This window comes from Seriola dumerili, unplaced genomic scaffold (genome assembly GCF_002260705.1).
Source record: "Seriola dumerili isolate Sdu_G_001 unplaced genomic scaffold, Sdu_1.0 BDQW01000011.1, whole genome shotgun sequence".
Lineage (NCBI taxonomy): Eukaryota > Metazoa > Chordata > Actinopteri > Carangiformes > Carangidae > Seriola > Seriola dumerili.
In genome coordinates this window covers 2,272,496-2,293,270 of record NW_019174266.1, presented here as the reverse complement: position 1 = coordinate 2,293,270, position 20,775 = coordinate 2,272,496, and the positions used below count along the sequence as shown (strand labels likewise).

The following is a 20,775-nucleotide window of genomic DNA, read 5'->3' as shown; positions in this document are numbered from 1 at the left end:
CCTTAGGGAGAACATGTGGATATGAAGCAGCGGAAAACATGATCTACTTTCACTAGTTAAAACATCTTTTTTAAGCCTTTTTATGAATGTATGAACCCTACTTTTTATTCCTTCTTTTCTAATATTTCTTATATGTTATTTCATTTGTAGTTTATTTAATTTCTTACTTTGCTTTCTATCTGATTTTATGCGTTGTCTTCTTGACGTGTACAGTGCCTTGTTACTTTGTTTAAAGTTTGACGATTATTTGTGACATTCAGATTCAAACCAGGTTATCTGATCATCTGCATTATTATTAAGACTAAGACGGGCCAGAGAAAAAGTCCTGTCTGCTGGGTACATGGATGGATGGATGGATGGATGGATGGATGGATGGATGGATGGATGGATAGATACAGTATATGGATGGATGATGGCAAATCTGGGCTCTGTGAGCAGCATCTTCCCGGAGGAAGGAATCACAGAGCTGTGTTGGTCAGTGAAAATCAGCTTTTATCTTGTGTGTCACCTGCCAACTAGTTATCTCTTGTGGGTTTAGTTAATTGGCTGCAACTGACGCCAGGAAACTTTGATGTGTTATTCTTCTCTTCTTGTACCTTTTAATCTTGTTCCTTGCTGTAACCAGAGCCCAGCAGCCTCTGAGCAGCTGCCAGTGATGGCGACTGTGCTGCTGCTGGGACTGTAAACATATGACTACTGTCCAACAGAGACAGCCAAACTAGCTGTACAGTGCACTGAGACGCTCTTTGATCTAACGCCTGAGTATAGAGTGTGTTTGTGGAGCTGTGTACGTGCATGTACCGTTTCCTTCGTCCAGTCTGTACACTGACCATGTACTGATTCAGACGTCATTGTTATTCATGGTTAAAAAGCTTTGTCATGAGTACCAGGCCTGCAAACTCAAGTGGTTCTGAAACTGAGCACCCCCCTCCCCCCGGGATTTGCTGCTTTTCTCTTTTATATAATCCTGAATTTAATATTTTATGGTTTTGAACTGTCGGTTGGAAAAAACAAATTATTTGAAGACGTAACCTTGGGCTCCGGGAAACTGCTCAACAACATAAAAAATAACTGTTAGTTGCAGCCCTATCATTTTCTCTGTCTTTAAATCTGTACCTGTAGGATTTCAAGTGCTTGTTGCCTCTGCTTCAGCGCTGTACAGTCTAAAAACAGCGTAGCCACTTAGCCATGTGCCACTTTCTTGTCCTAAAGACCACTTCCCTCCTTCTCTCTGCTGCACTTGAGAGTAGCTGGCATTGCAGCACCTCTGACCTCATTGCAGAGCAGCATGTCCTTTTAGAGACGCCAGTCACATCACATCATTATAGAGAAACAGCAACAGTGGTTAAGGTACAGGAGCTGAGACCTGTTGATCCAGAGGAATGTGAGTGTGATAGTTATTTGTTTGGTATTTTACGTAGTAAACAATAGGTATATGTGTTTTGGACGTGTATCATAGGCTACAATAGAAAGTGGTGATTTACAGTGCACTACTTTCAGAGCTATAGTTGGCTCTCTTTGGACAGGGTGTAATTACTGTGGCTCAGTTAAATGGCAACACTTTAACAGCAAAGGATCTTTTCTCAGTTTACATTTGAAACATGTAATCAAGCGTGGTCCTGCATTCAGTGTAGGTGCCCCCTACCAACATCAGAAAGGAGCCATATTTTTCATTCAAAGCTGAGAATTTCTATGAAAGGCAGCTTGTTTGCAGCCATGCTAATCAAGATTTAAGATAGTATAGATTATTTAAAACCATGGTGTTGAATTTTTCCTTTTGATTGAGATTATTCTGATGTCATATCACTCAATCCCTAATTATATGTATTGAAGCACTGCACACACACAAACATACAAACCTGCAGGAGGTGGTGTACAGTAATGTTCCTCCCCGTGAGCTGGAGAGTGAAGGCTTGTAGAAAATTTTCCTGCCATTAGCTGACCTGCTGGACACTGATGGCCTGATTCACTTTGTGCCCTTGGCAAAAAACTTAAGCATAGTACAGTAATATGCTTATCTGGCTGTGACACTGTGACACGGGTTTTTCATATCGGGCCGGACAGAAGTCCACACAGACTCGACTAGCTGAGCGTTTGGTGAGTGAAGTCTCTCCGGACCCTCGGCTGAGCTCCTCTTCCTCACTGCCAGTTAGAGAGGGCATCTGTAAGACTTAACCGAGCTGGGGAGGACCCGCCAGGCTCCTGATTAAAGTGATGAGCTGTAAAATCGAGGGGGGGGGGGGGGCGACAGACGGCTGCTGCCTGCTACGCTGAGCTTCATCTTGTCTGCAGGGAGACATACCTTCCCGCTCTACCTGTTTCCTCCTGTCACTGTAAATGGGTTTGTTTATGTCTACAAGCGTGAGATTGCCGTACAGTGGAGACTGTTGGAGTTCTGCTTCCATCATACTTTTGTTGCATCATTGTTGGTGGACTGTTGGGGCGTGATCGCACTCAGTTTGTTTTCTTTTATTTGAACAATTTCGTATATTGCAGTATTTGGGCTGGACTGTATCCAGATATTAAATTCTGGATATCACCCAAGCCTAGTCTCTTTAAGTCCTACATTGTTAGAAAAATAGACAGTAGTAGAAATTGTTTTATATACTATGACATTGTTGTGTTTACAGTGCTGACTGTAATTTTGTACTATTCGCTCTGTATTTAAAGATCTCTCTGAAAATATATATCAGCATTAGAGCAAATTACCGTCTTTTAATACTTAGTTTAGCAAGCATTGGCCATTCGTTTAAATAACCTAACCTATGTTTTCCTGAAAAGAGATGTCTAGCGGTCATGCGTATAATGACTTTCTTCTCCCTGAAGCGCAGCCTGGAGTAGTGTGATGTATTATAATGCCACAAAACCTCTCAGGAGGAGGCCACAATGGATGACTTCCTCTTCCCTTGGGTGCATGAAGTGTCTAACTTTGGCATCAGAGACCGGTGTTTGTCTCCTACCTACATTTCATGGAGGTGGTGGTTCAGAAAACACGCATGGTCACGGGCATGTTGTCCTGTGAGTAGGGACATCAGATTAGATGATGTTCATATCGGTCACTGTGGAAAGCAATGAAAAACCACCTTTTTTTTTAGCTGTTTAGGTATAAGGATTGTTAATTTGTTAGAACATGAACCTAAAGTAAAGTTCTCCGCATGTGACCCAGTTGAATCGTGGATTTTCCAGCCTTGGCACTACTTTGAAAGGAAGGCGAGATGCGCAGTTAATCACTGCAGATAAAATCCATTTCAACTCCCATTCTCATTTGCAGCCAAGCTCGTGTGCACAGAAGTAGGAGTCTACTTTGGTTTGTTTGCTGCTTCTTTTGAGTTGGATTCGTTGCTACAATTTGTTGGTATTGATCATAGCTGTTAAGAGTGTGAACTTTACTGTATTAAACACATACACATGGGGCGGCAGCTGCAGTTTAAATGGGATTGAATTAAAGTGGAAAGCTTTTTTTTTTTTTTTTCCTTGAAGTGCAACAAATAGCTGCTTTTTTCAACTTGTTGGTCAGGTCATGTTAAAAAAAAAACCCCAAACAAACACTTGAAATCTGACAGTATCTCCACATCATAAAGATGAGGCCGGAGTCTCTGCAGATTTGAAGGAATGATCTAATGACAGATTCTGGTCAGGGAGCCGGCATGTTAGAGAACCGGGGGATGCTGCGGGAAGTGGCGCTCTATCGACTGGGCTGTGACAGCAGGGAGGCTGAGTGTGAGGGCAGGCAGGCCACTGTCACCCTGGGGAGATTTAAAAGCCCTGCGCTGAGACAGCCACAGGCTCCTCTCCATTTTACTCTCTGTCCTGTACAGCTGTGAGTGTGGAGCCACAGGAGCCTCTTGTTCCTATCTGTACTCTGGTCTGGAGGCTCAGACACGTTTACTGTTAGTGCTGCGAGTTTCTCAGGTTTCCTCTCTCACGTGTGTGTTCACATACAAAAACATGCTTATGTTCCTAGACTTGTGAGGACTATATCCGTCAGCAAATCCTAGAAACAGCAAGGTTGTTTTGTCTTTTTGTAGTTTTTTGCTAAAATATACTGATTTTGATTGTCCTGTACATTCCCTGTATTTGCAGTTTTGGTGGTGGGCATGGAAGCAGTGCTTTGAGTTAAATGCTAACTTTAGCATGAGTGAATGCCTGTTGGCTACTAAATTTCATGGTAAACGATCCAATAATGCACCAGTTATTGAGACATTTCAAATCACAAATGTCAAACCTCATGGTGGCCCTAATACTAAAAAGTCAGGAAACCACCAAAGTCAGTAGGATTCATCTTCCGGAGACCATGAATGTCTGTGCAAAATTTTATGTCAATCAATCTGATAGTTGTTGAGAGATTTCAGTCTGAATCAAAGTGGTGAACAGGAATGCCACCAGCATTGCTCATAATAAAAACAGCTGAGTAAATTTAATTGCTGCAGACAATTATCCATCGCATGCCATGTGTTCTTACCTTCCAGCTGCTAGTTTTATATAAATTTCACACACCATGAAATCAACTTGTTGCCGTCACTCTTTGTGAAAACTGATGCTGTGTTACAAAGAATGAAAAAAAAAAAACTCACTGCATCACATTTTCAAGGAATGTCTAAAGAAGCGAGCTGTGTTTGATGTTGTGCGAGGGATCTATCATGTGTTATGGTGTCCCTGAACACAGTAACATTTTTTCCATCATCATCTGCACAATAACCGTCTTTTAGTTCTTTTCATTGCGTGTTGACACAAATGACAAACACTGTCTGTGAGAAGCAGGAAATCGATATTAAAACTCAGGCTTTAATACAAAAAATACCACCTGCTCTAGTTAATGCTGGATATTGTGGATTTGATACCAAGACAAAAAACTCCAGTATTTTTTTTTTTTTTTTTGGAGCTGGCTTAACTTTTATTTGTCTAAATGTCAGACTGCTTGTGTTGTTGATGTGGCAGTTTTCCATACCTCAGCATTTACTTTGGTGAGTAGAAAGTAGCCATAACTGATAGAAATGATGGGCAAAACTACAAAGACTGAAACTGTAATACTTTGAAAGGATCATTTAGGAGTGAACAAAGCAGCGGGCGAGAGCTTTGGCCAGCCAGATCTTTATTTTTGATGATTTTCCTATATCTGTGTGTCCTCAAGAGGGCATAAAGTTCTCTTTAGTATACACAAACACACAGTCAAACAAAGTTTACTGTCTAAATGTTGCTGCAGTTTAAAAGCCCTAGTTCGGTGTATGAAGCCCGTTGGCATCAACAGATTGTTTTTCTTTCAGACAGACACTGTCAGACGAACCGATTTATGAGATATGTTTTCCAAGTGTAAAGGTGTTACTTTGTGTTTCACCATGTGATTAACTGACTTAATGTGTTGCTTGCACTTTCGGCAAGTGCATGCAGAGGAGGCAGACAGCGCAGCGCCTGTGCAAAGAGTTTACACAAGCTCATGATTTCTTTCCACTTTTCTTTGTCCCCTCAGATGTTGGGAGAGCAGTTCACGCCCCGGCACACATCACAGAGAAAGTGGTGCAGCTGTTCAGAAGTAAAAGTGAGTTTACCTTCTTGGCCTCCATCCAGCAGAAGTCCTCCACGTCGGGAGTCATATTCTCCATCCACGAGTCAGAACACAGGTAATCCATCTCTAATCCTCTTCATTTTGGCCCGCAGCTCCTTTTCAGCACAACTTTACATCACGGATTACAAACCGCTCTCATTTTTAAATTAAACCCAGAGATGAATTTTCATCCTACTCATAGCTGTTTGCAGACGGCTGTTGATGAGGTGTAGTAAAGTGAAGATCAGTGTGAGATTACTTCACTGTTAGTGTAAATCAGCAGGTGATGGGAGGGAAAGTCAAAGGATGGAATAATGCAGCGTTTTCTCCTGTATGCTCAGGGCAGAAAGATAACCTTTCGTGTATTGTGTCTGCAAGATGAGTATGAAGCACTGAGCAATGGCAAGCATGCTGATGATAGAAGAGTAGAATAGAGCTGCACAAACAGACCAACAGCATCTAGCTGTGGCTGCTGCACTGATAACTACAGCACATGGCCTTGTACCTGAGCTGCTGTGAACCTGCCAGAGAACAGAAGCAGGTATACATCTTTTTTTTTTTCTCCCTGAGTAATGATTTGAACATTGGTAATGTTTTCTTGACTGTTTCAATGAGTCGTATTGAATTTGTTGCACTGGACTGAATGTTGCTGCAGAATGTGATGAGTGTAGGACTTCAGCATGTGGCAGCAGCGAGCTCTCCCCCAGCCCCCTGAGAAACTGTACAACCGTGAATTGTTTTTAAAAAGGGCAGGCAACATTGATTTTTTTCCTCCATTCCTCTGAAGGTAAAAGCTTTCACTTCTGTAAAACACACAATGTGAGCATGCAAGCGTGTGTGTGTGTGTGTGTGTGTGTGTGTGTGTGTGTGTGTGTGTGTGTGTGTGTGTGTGTGTGTGTGTGTGTGTGTGTGCTTGCTTGCCTGCTTGAAGTCAAGACAAAGGCAAAACCATACACAATGGGAGAGTGAAGTAGAGGGCCCCTCAAGTAAGAAAGCTAGTCCTCCTAAAACCTAGTTAACAAAGCAACCAGTTCCTCTGCGGTGAGAAGCAGCTACATGTTTGACTGAGGTGCCATATTTCCTAGAAACTGTGAATTGTCTATACAGCTAAAATGGAAAGGCAAATATGATTTTAGGAAACATCATCGCCGGCTGGATTATGCTCAGAGGCAACATATTTTTTTTGAATGGATGCAGCACTACATTTATTAACAGCAGCTGTAAATTAACAACATAAACTCATTATCTTAATAGGAAACATAATCCAATTGCAAATACATTTCAAATCGTGTTTGAGTACACGTTAGAGATTGGTAAACGTTATTTTTAGGAAACAGTGTTGATATACTTTAGCATGACTGAGACTGCCATGCTGAGTGAAAGCTATAGTACTTCAGAAGTAGCTGCAAACCTGAAGCTTTGATATTGTGTTACACTGACTTTTCTATAATGCGCTTATATTAAACTACCCAACGACCAACTACAATATTAGATCTTACATGTTGATTCGTCAGCAATAATTAGCGAATATTGCAATGTGGAAAGACTTGGACTGTTTTGCATCTTAAGAACTTTAACTTTTCATACTCTCAGAGTTCCTCTGCAGACATGTTTAAAATAGTAAAAAAATACTCTCTATGATTAATATTTTGTCTAACATGGTTTTCCCACATAGCAATTGACAAAAAGAAGAGAACTGGGTCTGAAGCTCATCTGCTCTTACTTCCTCATTGAGAAATCTGGATCAGGCCTTGAGCCCGCCCACCACCTCTGTTTGTGTTAGATTGACAGGTGAAAGAGCAGAGAGTATCAAGATGCTTAGAGGAGGAAACATCAGAGAGACTCAGCCACATGTCTGAGCCTCAGTCAGACCCAGAGTCAGGTGAGGAGTCTGTTCATCAGCGACCAGCAGGTTAGCACAGTTAGCATCTTTTATTTGTTTACGTTGTTTGTTAGCTTGTAAGTGGCAGTGGCTGACTCAGTGTCAGTGGTGGTGCTAATGTTAACTCTGGCTCTCTGCACAGACCCGTCCCCTTAGATATCTGACATGTGAAACCCTGGCTGTCTGAATCTGGTTTTAGGAGACTGTCATTGGTTCACTGCAGTTCCAACGTGGAAATACTCAGTCATGGTGTTGACTGCTTAGTTCACTCATGACATGTCTTGTATTATTAAAAAAAAAAAAAACACACAATATAGACATGTTTAAGTAAAAAATATTTTCATTGGTTTTTCATTTAATTGATTTTCATCTTTTAAGATACGGTTTTGAATGCAGGACTGTGATTTATAATAGAATATGTCTCTCTTCTTCACTAGTGTGTATGTGAACTCATTCCTCCTCAAGCACCTACTGCATTATCCACTCTATGAAGAGAAATGTATTGACCCCTGCTGTGCTTTAAAGGTGACCTTGAGAGTTGCCTTTTAGTTTCCTTCCTCTCTCTCTCTCTCTCTCTCTCTCTCTGTCAGTGTCTATCTGGCTCTCTCTCACATTACCTGCAGGCATAATTGTCGCACAGCAGGCTGGCCAAACAACAGCGAGGCTAAATGGAGCTAGTTGATTGTACTGTCCTCCTCCTCCGGGCGCAATGACATGCACCGTGCAGCACCTGCAGCTCGGAGGAGTGCTCGGACTAACCAAATGTTGCACTAAAGGCACTCAGGCACGCTCACCCCCACCCAGTCGTTAGACTTGATTGTTGTTCAGAAATGAGTGGCGGGGTTAGGGCTGTCCACTTTGAAAGCGTCTGTTTTCCCAGATTAAAACAACACATATGTCTGTACTTTATCCCCGGTGGAATGTCGCCATACGGACACTGTTTACTGCTACCTGCTTAAAAGAAACCAGCGTTTACCTTTGCTGTAGTGGCGGGGATGTGTACAATTGTCTTCTTGGTAGAAGTCATCTTTGTTGACCCATCCACCCACCGTAACCTTCTCCGTAAGAGGATTTGTGGATCTATACGTGTCTGTTTACAGTGAGATTTGTGGATGATCCAGAGTAATGGGATACTGTTTCTGGAGAAAGAGACATCGCCGTTGAGGCAGCAGATGTTTCAAATGTGGGTATCTCTCAATCTCGGCACATGAAACTAAAACTTAACTGTATTACCAGGCCCCACTGGGGATAAAATAGAAAATGAGCTTTTTCTTTCTCTTGTAATTTTGGTGACATTACAGCTGAAATCCAGAGTGAATATTTTGACATGTATTTCAGAAGTATAACAGAATAAACCTGCAGTCACTTATTTTATTTTCGAGACCTTTCATGTCACTTCAAATATTGTGCATTGTTGAGAGTCATAAAGGAGGTATTCGGATGCAAATCTCACCTCGCTGAGTCGTGGGAGGCTGAAAGTTATTTTGCGTTGAGGTGTTGTGTGAGTCAGACTGCCACACTGCGAGTGTAATTAAATTTGGCAAGATGGACGGAGCCCTGACCAGCTCAGTGCCGACCTGTGCTCCATTGTGACTGAGGATTTGTTGTGAACCTCTGAATCCTCTCTGAAGGCCCTATTAGAGCCCTCGCCTGATGCACATTCTTTCCCATTATAACACAGGCCTCCCATTCAGCCAGCGAACGGACAACTAGCTCTACCACCCGGCCAAATCTAATCACACATTCCCTCTCTGTCCCTTCTTTACTTCTTCATTTTTCTCTGAGCACAATCAATCCTCTCCTCCCTCCCACCTCCTCCGCCAGCTCGGCTTTTCCAATATGATAATATCCTTCTCTCCTCCCTTTTTTCATCCTCCGCTCTCCTCATCCTCAAAGTGAAAACGTCTTTTCAACGCAAGCATTTTTCGGTACGCGCCGCAAAAGCAGAAGAAGCTTTTTCCTTAAAAAAAAAAAAAAAAAAAAAAAATTCTTCTTGTGCCCGGCACTGGGGAATGGGAGGGAAGGTTTATTGCTGCTCCACTAGGCTGAATAGAACAAAAGGACCATTTCTGCCTAGCCAGCAGTTTTGTGGGTCCCAGCAACGCTCTCATTGTCAGCAAGTGGCAGTCGCTCTGTGATGAAGTAACTCAAAGCCCAGCCTCTCCGCTGCTCTTCCCACCTGAGCACTCAAACACTAAAGATGCTCAGCCAGCTCCTCCAGCTGCTCTGTTCATCTGCCTGCCCTTTGTCACAGGTCTGTCTCCCTCCGCTCAGTGCCTCAGCTCATAAGCACTTACAGGTTCTTCTCTTTTACGGAAACATGCTGAGCTGAAGTCAACGTGTGGTGGGAGTTGAAAACACACGCAGTGATGGAAGAGAGGGACTTGTTAAACTAGACTTTGTGCTAAAAGTTTGGGACTGTTGATGAGTAGGCACGGGGAAGTTGGACACAGTCAATATTTCCCTCAGTGTAAAATAACTTTTTATATGAGCAGTTAGTTGAACATGAGCACAACAGCAACACTTATTTAAAATTGGCAGCGCCCGACTCCGCCTAACTCCCAGCTAATACAAAAATTGGGCAAAGAGTCGAGGCGTGTGTGGAGCCGAGACTTTGGTGCACGCCGGTTTGTGGCAATCATATACTCAGCCACCTGTCACTCACAGACGCCATGCCCTCAATTATGTATGACTTTTAATAAAATAATAAAATGTAAACAGGTGAGTTATAAAAAAAATTCACCTCCCAAAGAGTTGTCATGACGGAGGAATTTAGCTAAAGAGACCAGGCTGTAAACATGCTGCTGTAAAGTTGGACATTTTAATGGAGGATCGACTCATTTTTGGAGCCAGCCTCTAGTGGTCGTTCAAGGCACTGCACCTCCGTGTTGACTTCAGTTTTCAGCCCCAGAGATTGCTGCTTGATTGTACCTCATTTGTACATTGCTTTGGACAAACGTATCGGCCAATTGAATACATGTAAATGTAGCCCCAGATCCAGGACCTGCATATGGTGTCATGTATGTCACAGTCCTGGACAGCTGTCAGGTGTCAGGAGATTTCACTCACTTCTATAATCTCTATTATCCAGGCAAGGATCTCTTTTTTGTAGTTTTGTGTTCCTGCAGTCCAACACGCATCATCCGACTCTTAACACATACTCTATATGATAGCCTTGAAAAAAAAGGTGGGATGACATATTACTAAAAATTAATATGATCATGATATGCCAAAATTGTTAATATGTTGGCAGTCTTTGGTTTGTTTGGTTTGTTTATCAACTGGCAGGTGTTTGGTGCCGTGCCGGGCAGCCGCAGTGAATCTCTGCTCTATCTGTTTGTGTTGGTTTTTTTTTTTGCTTAAACTTGATCTGCAGAATTTTTAAAAATTTGTTGTGCCATCATAAGGGATTTACGCATGAATGCTAGAGACAGGAAACCTGCCGGCTTCGATCCTGAACTCCTCATCTCCCCCTGTGGAGTAGGGGTGAGGGATGAGGCGGGCCCTCTCACCTCAGTCAGAAACCAGTTTCCAGATTATTCCTCTACTGTATCTGCTCTACAGAAAAAGATAAAAATACAGTAGAAATGCTGCCTAAGAATGATTCCTTCTTCCCCTCAGTCCTTCTGAATTTGTGAACAAACACAGGCTGACCAAAATGCAGAAATTCTTACCCAGAATTAGTCTTTGTTCTGCAGGTTATGTTTTAACATAGGTTAGTTTTTCCTCACTCATTCTTGCTGGTGTGTGAAAACCATTTTGGCAAAGGTGGATATAATTGCTTGCTTGTTAATAGGATAGGTAATGGTCATGTACACCACACTTACAGCACCAACTCTGCACACTTGAATATGAGTGTGGGTTTTTTTTTTTTTTTTTTTTTTTTTTGGGCAGTTTAGCGGATGAAGAACTCGACCTGAATGTGACACACCCACAGCCGATATATTTTGACCATAACGTTTTTTTTTTAGCAAAGCTGCCTATTTGCATATCCGAGAGACACAGAGCAACACTTATTTAAAGAATTTTTTTGACATATTGCCTTTATTAGACAGCGTAGAGGGATACTGGGACAAGGAGAGAGACAGGAGTGTGATGGGAACTGTGGATGTCATATGCACCGTAACATGGAGCAAAGTTAGCGTCGATTTATGAGTCGATTTTCTGTCTCATTTTCAGTCTCCTTTCTAGCTCTGGTTTGGTTTGCACTCCTGTGAAAAATGATCTGGCTCTTGAGTAGCTACGTGTCCCTCTTTCATTGCCAGCTAGTTGGTGTCTGCCTTTGTCTGCCATGTGGAGCAGGGCAGGCAGCACAGAGTGGATAGAAGAAGAAAAAAAACCGCCTGCTGCTGCTGCTAGAAACAGGTTTAATGAGCGCTGACACTGAACCGTACAGTAAATGTGCTGTAAAACAGGAACTCTCTTACTAACTTGCTCATATGAAAAATATATTGATTACCGGAGCTTTATAAAAGGAGCAAAATGCCAGTAACTGGTTAGCTGTGCCTCATATAAGGTAGACTAAAGGAACACTTCATTCATTCAGACGATGCAATTTACGGACAGATTGTGAAGGCGTTCGAACTGGGCCACATCAGAGGCTCCTGTACGCTCAAGACAGCTTTTACACTACCATTGGCTCGGTCAGTCGCTGCCTCCATTTCTGTGAGGAAGCCGGTGCAGCTCTACATCTGCTGAATAGGCCTACAGGAAAGGAACCTCAAGAAGAACATCAAGCCCACAGGAAAAAAGAAATTACTCTCACAGCATGACAAAGGCTCTGCTTGCTCCCTAGCAAGAAAAAAAAGGCAATATCAGACTCACCCTGGCCCACACTTCCCTGAAACGTCCAGTGTGTTAGTTTGAGTGACAGCCCCCCCCCCCACCCCCCCCGACACCCAGACACAGCCAGACCTCCTCCACCTGTCCAGCAGTCTTCAGACCCCAGAGACCTTCACCAGGCTCTCGGCTGAAAAACGGCTTTCTGGCAGAAAAACATCCGAATCCCCAAAAATGTCTTTCAGCATTTGGGCGGCTAATACCACTGACTTATTTTACAGTTTGATTGAGAGTGATGGCAGCACTGTCCTGATATCAAAATACAGATAGATACTTCTATAGTCTTGAGGTGCGCATTTCACCTGTACCCATTTCAAAGACTTTTTCCAAGATATTTTTCACATGATTGCAATGAACTACATAAAAATAACTCGACAATAAATTGTGAAATGTGAACAACATAAATACTTATTTAATTCTGTCACTAAAGCCGTTTCTCTTTGTACCTCTGTGCGACTGAGGAGGAAGATAGAAGAAGGGAAGAGTCTCTCAGAATGACAGTATTTGCTCAGGTTCGGTTTTTTCCAACATTCAGTTGATCATCTGTTCATCAGTACGATAAACAGTGGTGTGTAATTTTTCAGCTGTGTGACAGTAACTAAGAGACTAACTAGCTTTTTTTTTTTCTTTTTTTTTCGAGTTTTCCTGTCTCTTCTGGGAGGTAAATTCTCAGGGTGATTAAAGGGAACGGCATCTTGGTCCATGGTGGCGACTAATTTACACTCTGATAGTAGGTGAGTTTGTTAGCTCACTGGCCTTTACAAAATCAGCACTACCAGGGTTACAAATGCAGAGGAAACTATTCCTGAGCTGAATTTTTGTGTGAAGCACCCTTGTGGATTTGCTTCCTTCTCTCCTCTGCACCCTCAGGCCTGTCTATGAGCTGTTTAAACTGAACAGCATCACCCTCATCCCTGGTGGACCTCTGCCTCGCACAAAGCTTTGCTGCTAATAATGTTACACTGAAAACACTCCAAACTGTGAAAATGAGAATTGATTTCCTTCTGCTCGTCGCACCCCGTTGATCCATATACCTCGAGAACAGGCTCAGTTGGGAAAGTTACACCTATCTGCGATCACCCTCCGTGATGAGAGCGTCTGCTAAATCCAGAAACTCCCATCAAGGATAATCTTCCTGTGACAACTGAAGCACAATGTCTCTCAATCAATCCTGGTCACATTTTCCAGGTCAGTAGCCGAGGGCATCGGTGCATTTTTCCCATCGTAGTATCTGGTTTACCACCTCCTCCTCCCATTCCACGGACAAGCTCCAGAGTGTTGACCTCCCTACTAAGCAGATAATTGGATGTCAGCTGCCCTCCATAAAATAGCTGCATGACACGGGGGTGAAGAATAAGTTCAGGATGATATACAGCCAACGCAGCATTCTCCGGCAGCCATTCATTTCCAAAACTTTTCTTCTTACAGATGACACCAGTGCATTTTGATGAAGACCACTTGTCACCTCAACAGCTTCTTCCCAGAGCTGTCACCGCACTCCTGAGACCAATCCGCAGCCCACAATCTCCCGTCTCAGGAGATGCAGCCTGCAACCTTGCCACTGCTGGCTGTTTATTTATTACTCAGCAGATTGATTCACGATCTTTCCTGAACTCAGCGCATTTCTAATATTGTGAAGAAAATGGAAAGAGGCATAAGAATTAGCACCGTTCTTCATATGTCCCACATTATGAAAACAGTAATGTTATCACTGGTAATAACTCGCCTTGAATTGTGTCTCAGTTCTGCAGCTAATGAGAAACCTGCTGTAAAACCTTCAATCGCACCTGCTCCATCAGCTCTGCTTTGTCCATATCACATTAACACTGACCACAGGCCTATCTAAAGTACAGTGTTGGCGAGTAGTGAACTACGTGTAATTAAACTTGTCGTTTAACTTCATCTCAATCAGGAGAGACCTAAATTTAGTCAATGAATAGACTTTTACTGTCGTGTGCGAAACCAAAGAAGTGAGAGATGTGAGAGTCTTTGGTGATTAGATCCCATCAGGATGTCGTTATATTAGAAAAAGGCGGTGAGGCTGTGCGAAGTATAGGAAACCCCCCGGGGGGTCTAGACACTGGTGGTGGTGGTAATGGGAAGAAGAGATGCTGGAGATCTGGATGTGATGAAGACTCTGATGAGCTCGTCCTGGTGCTGGATATGAAGACTGGGTGTGAAAGGGGTGGAGGGGGTGCAGCAATACGCACTGAAGTGACAGCAGCAGAGAGGAGAACAGATTTTCCAAGTTTGACAGCAACAACGTTGGTTGAGATTGTGGCGCTGTAAAAGAAAGTAGTAGCTTTAGTTAACCAAGCAAGCTAACTGAAACCACTACTACTGCTGTAGCTCAGTTCCTTCCAGTGTGAAGTAATTGGAAGCTTGCAAAGTAATTTTTTCCAATTTTTAAATTTTAGCAGTGGCTACTCTTCAATTTATAGACAACACTTCAATAGCAACATATGCATTAATACACATCCATATCATTCATACTCACAATGAGACTCACAATACACAACACAGTCCCTACGACACCAACTCAGAACTAATCAATCTTAATCTAATACATACGATAGCTCTAAAGTGTGACAGTTATGAGAGTGGAATCAACCTTTTCATCTACAGTGCAATTGGGAAATGTTCAGCACAACCAACTCTAAGCGTAACGAGGGATCCGTTTTCTCCAAATTCCCAAAAGAGCAAAAAAAAACAAACAAAAAAAAAAAACCTATTTTCTCACTCATCTCTAGTAACATACAAATATTTTTGTTATCTCTCCAGGTTTTCACATACAGTGCTATGTTAAAATGTAAGGCACTAAAAGTAAAGCAAGAATACTTTCAAAAATAATCCATATACTTGGCAGTTCCACGCATCTTGGAGAACTTGCCAAAGCCCTTCTGTGGATTCAGGCTGTGTCCATGTCTTCTGTCTCCTCATGTGATCCCGGACTGACTCCATGATGTAGAAATCAGGGCTCTGTGGGGGCCAGACCATCTGTTTTAGAACTCCTTCTTCTTCTCGTCTCTGAAGGTGTTTCTCTGGCTGACTGTTTGGGGTCATGCTGCAGAATGAATTCGGGACCGATCAGACGCCTCCTCGATGGTGTTGCGTGATCAATAAGAATCTAAACATCTAAAAGTGCCTCAAACCTTTGCACGGTGCCGCATCTGTCTACCTCCACCCAATTACAATAAAAGTGACTGAAATTTCATTTGTGCTGCTCACACCAAAGATGATTTATGCTAGAAAAATTAAACAGCCACATCTCTTACTGGAAATAATGTTCCCATTACTTCTGTGAAAACTGTTGAAAGAGTGGTAAGTGCTGTGAGAGCATCACACTGTCATGGTGTAGGATGTAGAGATCTCATTAAGCTTTAGAACAACTTGCTGCATACATATAAGTATTAGTAAACAAAAATGATAAAAGTCTGAAATGCTTGAAGATACAGAATTTAAATAATGTGTTAGGTTTAAGATATGATATAAAGTACCTGTTCTACTACTCCTCACAATACTACATGAGTTGACATTAAAGATCTGGCGTGGATCACAAAACAAGTCGGCCACCGTTGTGACCACCGTTTGCCTCGTGCAGTGCGACGCATCTCGTTTGAGTTGATCGGGTTGTTGATTGTGGCCTGTGGAGGAATTGTGGACCGCTCCTCTTCATTGGTGCAAAGTTGGTGGATATTGGCAGGAAGTGGAACATGCTGTCGCACACGCGCAGATCTCAAACCTGCTCAGCGGATGATATGCCTGGTGACTACGCACACCCTGCAAGAACTGGGATGTTTTTAAGGTTCCAGGAATTGCGTACATCATAAATCTTTTATTTCAACTCATGAAAAATGGGAGTAAAGACAAAAGTATTGCGTCTATATTTTTGTTCAGTATACATTATATTACAGTCATTTGGGAGACGCTTTTGTCCAAAGTGGCTTACAGGAGCAGGAGCTATATCTCACCCAAAATGTTAACAAATGGCTAAAGCATGTTCAGTTGTATAGTACATGTGCTTTGGGATGTTTTTATTTATTTATTTATTTATTATCTTTATTTTATTTTTTTTTTAAATCAGACTGAAGTAAGAGCTGGCAAGGGCTTACTGAAGTGTACATGTAGAATACTGTGGAGCCAGAGCAGAGAATATACCAGTTATGATTAATATGTAGTCACACAGTTAAACTAAGACCCCTGGAAATACACAGAAACCTTTTTTCCAGCATTTTTCTTTTCCTTGACAACTGTGGTGTATTTTATTAGAAATGAAAAGGAAATCTAAGGCTGTGTCCCAGTTCAGGGGCTTTTGTCCTCTCAAGTCTACATTCCTACAGCGAGAACATCATATACTGGCCAACAAAGCCTTTTGCCTTTTTGAAAGGATGCTCCCAGTGTAGCAAGTGGAGCTTGTTTTGATCCAAGTTTGTAGGACACAGGCGCTGTGTCCTTTGCAGCCTTCAATATTCTCCTATCCACTGTGTTCTGGGCCATTGTTTAACTGAATGTTGAGGTGATCCAGATTGAATTGTAAGCATGTAAATGGCACTTACCTTAGTACAAAGCAATGCTCTCACTGCATATGTCTGTCTGTCCCTTAACCTATAACATATCTGCAGCTATGGAACATAAAAACCTAAACAAATTCTTTAACCAGCAATTATTGGGTTAGATTTTTATTCTTCTGCTTTGATCTGAGCTCATAGATGAGCCACTTCTTTTCAAGTGCATCTTTGTTCAGAAAATATAGACGTTCCCAGCTGTTAAGTTATCACATTGAATTTAAACACATTCTAATCATGGCCCCATCTCCCTCCACCACTGCTGGCCAAAAAATGTTTCTGTTTCTTTGATATGCAAAGATGATTTTTTTTTATTTTTTTTTATTTGAAAGCAGTGGATGCTCACATTAGGGGTCTGTTAGATCCATGCGGTCATCATTAGTAAAAAAAGAAGCGGCTTTTTAAAATGCTGGTTATGAAAGGATCAGCAATGGAAAGACAGCCTTTTAATCGGCGATAAGGCTCATTGTTTATATTCTGTGGAGAGAAGCACCAAAACAGATATATCATTTTTACTGTCTGTCAGGCCGCACTATTCATTACAAATGGACTGCCTGCCAATAGATTATTCCCCTTCATTAAATATGCTGTAGTGCAGGGATACAATAGATACCACTAAATGCTTCATAAAATAAACGCTCACCGTGAAGTGGAGTTAATGCCTTTGATGATTATTTCATGAGTCAAATCAGGATAACAGTGTTTCTGCTCGTTTAGTGATTCTGGGCCTCTCGCAGCCCCGAGGAGGCTTCCATCAGTGGAAGACGTGAAGCTGGAGAGCTCTCAGTCTCGTTTTACTCCTCGTTTGGTGCAAATGATTCTTCTCCAGCTGACAAGTATCAGCAGCTCTGTCTCCTGCAGCATGATGGAGACGAGCTGTCAGGTCGGTGCCCTGCGCAGCCACAGAGTGATGTATTCATTTAATTTTATAGCGATGACATGCTGTACAGAGACAGCTGAACTGGCCAGCCGTACCCACACTGACTCTACCTCTCTACCTCTCTCTCTCTCTCTCTCTCTCTCTCTCTCTCTCTCTCTCTCTCTCTCTCTCTCTCTCTTTCACAGATACGTGTTGCTAAGTAAGCAGCGACTGCTCAGTGCGTGCAAATGCAATTTAACATTGTAGAAAAACACTTCCCTGTGATGCTTGTTAATTTACTGTGTGATAATTGTTTTTGTATTAACACAGTCTGCTGTGTGGGGGGCTGATGAGCCATCATTAGCTCTGTGGAAAGGTTTGAGCTCCTTTTACTGAACACATCAACCCCCCCCATCTCCTTTGTCTTTTCTCTTTCTTTTTCTTTATGGTGGAATCAGTCTGCTGATTTTATGCATTGCACCGCTGCCACATGAATGGCTGATTGGATAATTGCATGAATTAGCAGGTGTACGGGTGTTCCTAATAAAATGCTTGCTGAGAATAGGCTATATACTTCAATATGAAAGAGAGGCAGTTATCTCTCTCTCGTCCCCTCCCTCCTCCTCCTCCTATTGCAAGCGTTACAGAATATTTTTCAAAGACTGGTGAAGCAAGAGCTTGGTGTAAAACCACGATCACAGGGCTTTCCCTCTGCTTCTCAGTATTGATCAATGTGGGCTACAGGTCCAGCTGTCTATTGTCCATTGTCAACGATAGACAGCTGGACCTGTTTACAGACATTTCACCAACACGTTACCTGCAGTTTTGGTTAAATGAACATTTAAAATCCGCAGTAGTGTGAAGTGTACAATCTCACTGCAGCGTGACGTGACATCACAGCTCCAATCCCACAATGCTGTGGTCGGATTACCTGTGAAAAGGTATTGCCCCCCTACTGATATTACATTAGATTAGATTAGAAAGCCTTTATTGTCCGTGAGGGGCGATTTGGTTTGCAACGGTACTCAACACAAACAATCACCACAGCAATGGCGCGTCTTTCATGTAGGGTAGGGTGGTTAGAGTACCGCTGTAGTCACCAAGGTACCATAGTTGCTGAGATCTGGGAACAGAGCCATGTTGCTAAAACGCTGTATGACAGGTCAGGAAAAACAAAATCATCTCAAATACAAACAAACCTCCATATTAGCCAAAGTTAGTGCATGGAAGAGAAAAACGAAAAATAAAATTATCCGCACTTCATGTAGTAAACATCCATCAGTTTACAGACTAGCCTCTCCATTCACCCTTAATTTGCTGTACTGTGCCTTACAGTAGCTGTGCACACAGTCTGTGCAATGAGGGATCGTTAGATAGTTTAGATAATCTAAACTGTTGTTTGGCTCGTTTCCAACCCATCTAATCGTCTGACTGCTCATGTTTCTTTTTTTTTGTAGTGATGTTGTCTCATTCAGAGATCTCAGCAATTCCTTTGGTGAATCCAGTGAAAGTGGTGGACTCTATCTCGTATGCAGAGGCTATACTGTAGCACTCACACTATCATATCATGTCCTTGAGCTGTAGATAAGGTATCTTAGTTCTCGTGTATACCTGAAAATCATGTCCTGATATTTTATCCTACAGTACGGTGTGTTTGAGCTCTTACGGGTTTGGCGTGTTGTGTTTTCTTATGAGTTTTTCTCAGTTTCATTCGTTTCCCAAATAGAAAGATGGATAAATCTGCTGCCCCACAGCCTTGATTGATATTCTGTGGAGTGGGTCCACTCTCCCTTCCCATAAATATGCATGAGAGCTGTTGAGCTTTGGTATTGAATGGGCTTGATCCCTGTGTGTGTGTGTGGGTGTGTTTGTATGTGTGTTTTTGTGCCTGAATATGTTGGGACAGGTGAAGTTCTAGCAAGGTTCTGTATGAATGTATGTGTTAGAGGTGTGTTCACCGTATACAGTACATTTTGTGTGTGCGCTGGGGGTCCAGTGGTTCCAGTGTTGGGGGTCATTTGCAGCTGCAGGGGGGCTGAAATGTCATGACTGTTTGCCTGCGGCGCTCGGGCTGCAGCTGTCTGCGGCTGGCTGGCTCTTACTTCGGCGTGGCTGATGAGGGTGGAGAACAAGAGCGCACGCGGTGCGGAGACGAGCTGCAGGTCGAACGCCTGCAGTCATACCACAAAGTGAGGATGGTGGGTGAAACTGAGACAGAAATATCTCTGAAAGCTCGCACTGAGCAGTCACCTCAGTTGTTGTTTGTTCAAGCATCATCTTCCTCGTGTGTACACGTTGTTGTTATGTGTGTCGGCTGGGGAATTAAATTACAATGTGTGTTCAGAGGTTAGGATGATGGTGGCCCTTTTTTAATAAATATGGGATCAACAAATCATTGTACTCTGCCAATTTGACTGTGTGTTTTACCAGACCACAGCGACAGGGGGATTGCCTGTGAGACTAAATGACATTTAATTTTCATAGTTTAATAACTAGCTTTTTATTGTGTAAATATATTGTTGTGTTAAACAGAGACAGCAGTGAAACCCCAAGATGATGTTGGATATTTGAATGGTTAGTCTGTCTAAAAAATTGGCCCAGACTTTTATGAAATTTTGTATCAATATTCACGATCCCCAGAGGATAATTTTACTGATACAATCAGCTCAATTTGCCCTTGAAGAACTGTCCTGTTGATGATATGTGTCTGGAAAACAAAACTGCCGGATTTTGAATAGACTTTGTGGATCAGACTGATTTTAGTGATCTCCTTCTACACAACAGTCGCATTTTATTCACTAACCCCGCTCCAGAGAGAAAGAAGCCTTTCAACATTGGATACTCTGAACTTTAACTAAGCGCCCCCTTCGGGTCAAGTTGTTAACTTTACTCAATAAGGGCCTAATAAACAGCGACTGAAAAATAATATCATCAGTGAAATTTTCAGCAGAACTTCAGTGTTTCATGTAGTTTTTTATTTATTATTTAGTCTTTTAAATATCAGAAATACTGTAAAGTAATTATTTAAAGTTCTCAGAGTCTTGGATGTCATCTTCAGATTGCTTGTTTTGTTCAACTTATAATAATA

General features: G+C 42.3%; 1 protein-coding gene across 1 annotated transcript in view; it reads left to right on the top strand.

Moving 5' to 3' along the window:
* Positions 1-20,775, top strand: part of nell1 (neural EGFL like 1) — a 242,836-nt gene that overhangs the window by 25,134 nt on the left and 196,927 nt on the right. Inside the window, exon 3 of the mRNA XM_022748050.1 lies at positions 5,468-5,618. Coding sequence (XP_022603771.1) covers positions 5,468-5,618 — 151 coding nt within the window. The remainder of the gene's footprint in view (positions 1-5,467; positions 5,619-20,775) is intronic.